The 6,690-nt window shown below is 48.0% G+C and overlaps 2 protein-coding genes across 2 annotated transcripts; one reads left to right on the top strand and one right to left on the bottom strand.

Moving 5' to 3' along the window:
* Positions 1-1,893: 1,893 nt before the first annotated feature.
* Positions 1,894-3,705, bottom strand: LOC306917619 (integrator complex subunit 11-like; the record flags this gene model as incomplete). Its single annotated transcript, XM_079495917.1, has 1 exon — positions 1,894-3,705. One exon carries the CDS (start codon positions 3,703-3,705, stop codon positions 1,894-1,896), a length of 1,812 nt encoding a protein of 603 aa, XP_079352043.1.
* Positions 3,706-5,041: 1,336 nt separating this feature from the next.
* Positions 5,042-6,080, top strand: LOC306917618 (serine/arginine repetitive matrix protein 1-like; the record flags this gene model as incomplete). Its single annotated transcript, XM_079495916.1, has 2 exons — positions 5,042-5,456; positions 5,710-6,080. The coding sequence occupies exons 1-2, from the start codon at positions 5,048-5,050 to the stop codon at positions 6,078-6,080; spliced, it is 780 nt and encodes a 259-aa protein (XP_079352042.1). The 5' UTR covers positions 5,042-5,047.
* Between the last annotated feature and the right edge of the window lie 610 nt (positions 6,081-6,690).

Raw genomic sequence — 6,690 nt, 5'->3', positions numbered from 1 at the left:
TTTGTCTGTTGCCACTGTACTTGACTGGACTTCCCTTTCAATTTAAATGGTAAATGGTGCATTTATATAGCGCCTTTATCCAAGGCGCTTTATATAGATTGTGCAATACATTCACACACCGATGGCAGCAGAAACCATGCAAGGCACCAACCAGCACATCAGGAGCAATAAGGGGTTTAGTGTCTTGCTCAAGGACACTTCGACACTAACTCTGGGGGAGCCCAGGTTTGAACTGGCAACCTTGCGTTTACCATCCAGCCACTCTACCCCTGAGCCACCGCCGCCCAATGTGTAGGATGTAACACCGTTCCCATAGTACAGCCTATATATGGCCACAGGGGTGAGGGGCTGCCAATGTATCTTATGTTGATTTTTTTCTTCCTGACTTGACTTGACTTGACTTGACTTGACTTGACTTGACTTGACTTGAACTGACTGGGCCAAGGTCCAAGTGGCCAATGGACTGATTCTGGTTACAATTTAGGCAGTTAGCAAGTTAGCAGATGCTCTAACATCTTACCCAGACTACCTAGACTCTTTGCATGATTTTGACCTCTTTATTGATAATAAAACATTATGTAAAATGACATACATTGTCACACCATTATCAAAAGGATAGCCCCAAAACGATACAAGAACACTAATAAATACATATGGGTGCACAGTAAACTAGCATCTATCAAAAGGTGAGATACAAGCAGGGGGTGAGGTGGAGTCTGAAGAGGTGAGTATTCAGACTACAGGGGGCATACACACGTTTACTACATTTATTTTGCCATTGATCATGAGTGCATGTGTTTGGTCCGACGAGTCATTGGTCCGAAACACGACAACCCACCTCAAACCCTAACCTAATCATAACCGCAAGCACGGGAGCAGGCGCTAGTCCGAGGTGCGGACGCATGTCGAACCAATGCTCCGTCGGACCATAGTATGCCTCCCATTGATCATGCCACATGAAGTCACGGGAGGGTTTCTAAAAATGCCTTCTAAATCCTGACGCCTTCTAAATCCTGAATTCTGAAAAACGTCAAATATTTATTCCAAAATTACAAAAATGTTATGTTGCAATATACTGTACATAGCAACAAGAACCCAAAAATGGGTTCCCGTCTTGAAGTGTTTGAAGGGTAAAAATCCCCAAAGGGGTTCCTGTTAATACGTCGACATATGTTCATATTTTTGAGGGGCGATGGCCCCTCCATGTCCAGCTTTTAGTGTGTGTGTAAACACAAACTTTGTCCTAACACAAACATTAGATGCCATTGACAACTAGAAATGCACTCTGTCGAGGTTCCAACTTGCGCCTTACACACAAGTACGCCATACATTGCTTACTTGTGCGCAAGCAGAGCACGCAGGTACTGCTACTAACTAATGTCTAGTTAGTACAACTGCTGTTCTATAGATATGTTATTGACCTTATACCAACCTTGAAACGTACCTCATTCGTACCACCATTCTTACCCCCGACATACATACATACTGTACATACCCAGCCGATCACCAAACGTACCTTAGTTACGTCATCAAGAATGGTGGTCCCTTATTGGCCGGTGGACAACACCGACATACGGTGGACAACACCGACATACCCAGCCAATCGCAGTACTTGCACGGTCTGTAATGAATGGACAATTTTAAACACAAACACTGCATAACACAAACATTGAAGACAAAGGTGAGGACGCAAATTCTGATTGGCCAGAATGAGATGATGTATGCTGATGGACGATGTATGATACACTTCACAGGTGTGTACAGAAAGACTACTCCCTCCAATACCCCAAACAACTCACATTTCGTAATTAAGTTTGTTTTGTGTGTGTGTGTGTGTGTGTGTGTGTGTGTGTGTGTGCGTGCAGGCACGTGCGTGCATGCGCCAATACAAGTTTATTTAATTTGTCCAGAAAGAAGCCAATTGTCCAGGAGAGTGGAAATGTAGCGTTCGATTTCTTCATCCTGATAATTCCAGGAGAGCTGAAGGATGTCCTTTGTGTTGGCATCTTCAGCGGAAGAACACACTTTGATGACGAGAGACTTCACCATGACCGCGTTGTCAGGGATGTACTGGATCGTGTAACCACTTAACACACTCTCCAGGTGTGTGTGAATTCTGCGGAGCATGTCGGGGTCACCGTGGGGGTTCTGAAGCTGCACGCGGCGGGTGAACCGCAACTGATGTTCTTTGAGGCCTAGTTCTGTCATGGCCTGCTCTGGCTCAACCAGCTTCCGACTGTTTTCCGTCATGATCAGCATTCCGTGGATGGTCCGCGGTTTCTTTGGGTCCGGTTGGGGCCCCCCTCCGAGACCCATTCCCCTCTTGAGCAGGTTGAGTGAGATGTCCACTGGTACACTAGGGCTGGTGGTCACGGTCACCGTCTCACCGTTCGCTGGCATGTAGCAGTTTATGCTGAACTCCTCTTCGATCTTGCCCTTGATGAACTTCATCTTCGCAGACTCCCCGTGAACCAGCAGCACGTTGCGAGGCTCTGCCATTCGGATGAGCTGCATGATGCCCTTGGCGTCGGTGTGGGGACTGAAGGACATGACCTCCACCTGTAGCTTCACGTCCAACGTTGTTCTGTCTTCCATCTGAAGTGTCCGCTGGCCGTTCATGATCTTGTGTCCGATTGTCCCTGGAAAGCAATGCCCCGGCATGATCACCATGTTTTTGTCATTGCCGGCCCACTTCTTGAAAACGTGCAAAGAATGACCACTGCACAGCATATTCGGTGTGGATAATAGCACCATAGGCCCAGGCTTTTCCGCATAGGAGTGCTCGAAGGCCTCGATATGTTTGAAGTCAAACATGTTTCTCTTTGCAAAGTTCTTGCGAATGTTCTGGTTGGTCCACGTTATGAAGTACTTGTAGTAGTGATTGGCCTTCTCTGTCATACCAGTGCAGAAGTAGATTGGAACGTCCTTGAGATTCATTCTCTCCCAAAATGTTTCTAATAGGATGCATAGTTCCTGTGCTTTCCCCAGGGCTTTAACTGGAATCAGAACCTTACCTCCTCGTCCTACCGCTTCGTGCACTTTCTTCAGGAAGTCTCTCTCCCGACATATCTTGGAATCACGGATGGTGGTGGCATACGTGGACTCTGTAATGAGGAGGTCTGGACGGCACCTATCGATCCACGCAGCCCCTAAATGCCTGTCGGGAACCATGTTGTAATCTCCAGTGTAGACCACAGACTCGGGTCCTACTTTGACGAGCACCATGATTGCTCCCAGAACATGACCTGCGTAGTAAGCCTTGATCTCCAGCTCATCGTCCACCTGCACAGTCTGATGCAGATTTAACGTAATCACCTTCTTCATGCAATCCTTGATCATTTGCGCGGTGAAAAAGGTTCTATCTCCCTTTTTGGCGGCGGTGATCTTCCGGGCGTCTTCCAGCATGATGGAACAAATAGCCTTGGTGGGGTGGGTCATGTAGATGGGTCCGTCGTAGCCTACCACCTCGCTCATATAAGGCAGAGCGCCGCAATGGTCCAAGTGGAAATGGCTGACGATCACGCAGTCCACGTTCAGACGTCCGTTCTGGGTTATGGGCGTGAAGTCGGGGAAACGCCTATCGTCGTTGTGTACCATGTGTATTCCACAGTCCAACATGACGTTCTTGCCTCCGATCGACACCATGATGCAGCTCCGACCCACATCCTGCCCAGCACCCAATGGTGTTACTGTGATTTCAGGCATGGCAATTTCTTTGTCCAATTAATGGAAATTAATAGATTGATGTGTGTGCCAGAACTATTAGCAATTTAGCAGACTGACTTGTTTGCATGGAATAATACCAATGAGCAGTTGTAAACAGTTGTGTACAATCTTCAATGATTCATGATACTCCTGTGCCAGAGGCAGAATAAACTCCACAACCTCCAGTCACAAGTGCAGTATGCGGTGAGTATGCAACTTGTTTTTATTTATATGCACAAACTCCCAAATTGGTGTGTCACAGCTGCACACTGATTGGACAGATTGTGTTGATGACATCATGGTTGCTATGACACTCCCTCACAGACAGGGTGTGCCACATAACGTAATACAAGGATAGAGACCGAACCGGAGCGTTAGCCTCGCCCCCTCTGCTATTCATTTCGATGGAAGTTGCTCAGTGGCGCTTTGAAGCACCCGGAAGACTGCCGGAAGTACAGTTATAACTCAATGGCTCGAGTGAACGGAAGTTAAGCCCCGGACCTAAAATGTGAGGTCCTGGGATGACGCAACGTTACGCACATGACGTCACTGAACGTCCGTCCACCTCCATGAACGTGCTGCAGTTCCACTTTTCGCCAGTAGGTAGTGGCAACTTCAATGTTGGATAGCCTTACCTGGGGGCTTGGTGTGCCATTCCTGGTGTTGAGTTGGTCAGATAGGTGTTGTTCTGAACTGCTGATCTGACCCATATGCCCATATATAGGCATACATGGAGATCCAGTTGTCCAGAACCACAGATCAGACCACTATGCCCATATATGGTCAAGAGTGTGACATTTTGGGTGAAATTATTAGGAGATATTCATAGGCTATAGTTTGTTTTGGTTGAGTTTTTTTTTTTTTATATATATACAGGTTTAATGTTTGTCTTTAGTTCAATGTTTGTTTTAAAAACACCATTGACAATGAAGGGAACATTTACGTCATCTTGTCCCCAACACAAACATTAAATGCCATTAACAATGAAGATAATTTAATGTTTGTTTTGACACCATTCACCATTACATCACCTAATCAACATGAGTTCGACTTCACACGGGTGTGATTTTTAACGTACAATGACATGATTTTAGCAAGGTGACTATATGGAGATCCGGTTGTCCAGAACCACCTATCCAACCGATCGCCCATATATGGGCATGCCTGTAGTGTATACGAGCATATATACTGATAAATGGGCATAAAAGGGACACGGGCAGACTGTCATGCTGACATCAGAAGTATAGCTTGATAAACTTTACTTAACTTCAGAGAACATGTAACACAGGTTTTCCTCACAGGGCAGGTACTCAACTTAAAGACGCGGTAGTCTTGTACCACAATGGACGCGGGATTATTCCGCGGTACCAGTGCGGAACAAGACAACCGCTTCAGCAACAAACATAAGAAGTTACTGAAGCAGCTGAAATTTGCAGAATGTCTGGACAAGAAGGTGGACATGACCAAAGTGAACCTGGAGGTCATCAAACCGTGGATCACTAAGCGAGTGACGGAGATCCTTGGGTTCGAGGACGATGTCGTCATAGAGTTCGTATTTAACCAGCTGGAGAAGCATCCAGATAGCAAGATGATGCAGATCAGCCTCACGGGATTCCTGAATGGGAAGAACGCCCGGGAGTTCATGAGGGACCTGTGGCCCCTACTGCTCAGTGCCCAAGACAACATCGCCGGCATCCCCTCTGCTTTCCTGGAGCAGAAGAAAGAAGAGATCAAGCAGAGAGAACACACCGGTGGGCGTCAACCAAACGGCGGGCATCAACCAACCAACAGACGTTGGCAAACGGGTGGCTGAGAGCGCGGTGCCTAGACCTCTACCCTTCAATGTCGAGTCATCTAGGGAGGATGATGAGAGAGGGCAACCACACCAACCTATCTTCTCTGCGCTAATCAGAACCCCCATGCGATCAAGGGAGGAGGACCCATCCAGCCTGTTTCCTTATAGCCCCGTATCACCTCCTACAGTTCCACTGCCCTCTCAACCAGAACCTGGTCCATCCACTGTACCAACAGCGCAGCTATCAGATGACCATGGACACATGGCCAAGCTGGAAGTGGTAAAGGTCACATCATGGAATGGAGAAATAAGCACAGATACATTTGCCGTCCCAGATGATGGATCCGGACGGACCATCATTCTCCCAGCTGCAGTTCAGCAGCTTAACCCGAGGGCCACGCCAGAGGCCCTTAACCTAACGGCGAAAAAAGATGTGCTTCAGATAACCGGTGCAGCCGTGGCCGTCTCCATTTCCCCTGCTGGTCGACCTGACCTGCTGTATCCGGCCTTCACCTCTGAAGACCTTGGCTTACCCAGTCCGAATGTCGGACCACCTTCCCTATCTGAACCAGACAATTGATGGCCAGCCCATTCGCCTACCACCATTCCACTGCACAGTGAGGACCTAGAGTCAACCACATCTGCCAGATGTCATAACATCTCCTCTGCACGAACCAGTGCTCTCCCCAACCCTGAAGAGTTCCAGCCTTGGGAAAAGCTGATTGCTGCACCCCATGGGAGTGTTGACGGGGTGGCTTCCTCAACATCCAACACTGCAGATGATTCGGCTATGGCAGTCTCAAGCGATCATCAGCCTTCCCAAAGAACTGGAAGCTGTCAAGATGGAACCAACATTGAGCCTTTAGGTAATGTGGAATTCACCCAAATTCCGGGGTGGCTGTGGAGGCTCATGGAGAGGCACCGACACCAAATCAATCCAATCAAGCCTGATTGAATGGCAGGTTGTTCCCTGGCCACGCACAGGTGTGGGAGGCTATATAAGTGGCCTAGCTGCACTCATTTCCTCAAGCCCAGATCACCAAACCACTGCTGCCTGTCTCCCAAACCTAAACCGCCACCTCTCTACCACCTTCTGCAACCCTCCAACCTGTGTGCGTCCAAGAACCAACGTAAGTTTGGATCATCTAGCCACCGTTTGTTCTCCCCTACAGAGGGGGTGAACAAACACA

Source organism: Electrona antarctica (genome assembly GCF_951216825.1).
Source record: "Electrona antarctica genome assembly, chromosome: 24".
Classification (NCBI taxonomy): Eukaryota; Metazoa; Chordata; class Actinopteri; order Myctophiformes; family Myctophidae; genus Electrona; species Electrona antarctica.
This window is presented reverse-complemented; position numbering and strand designations above follow the sequence as displayed.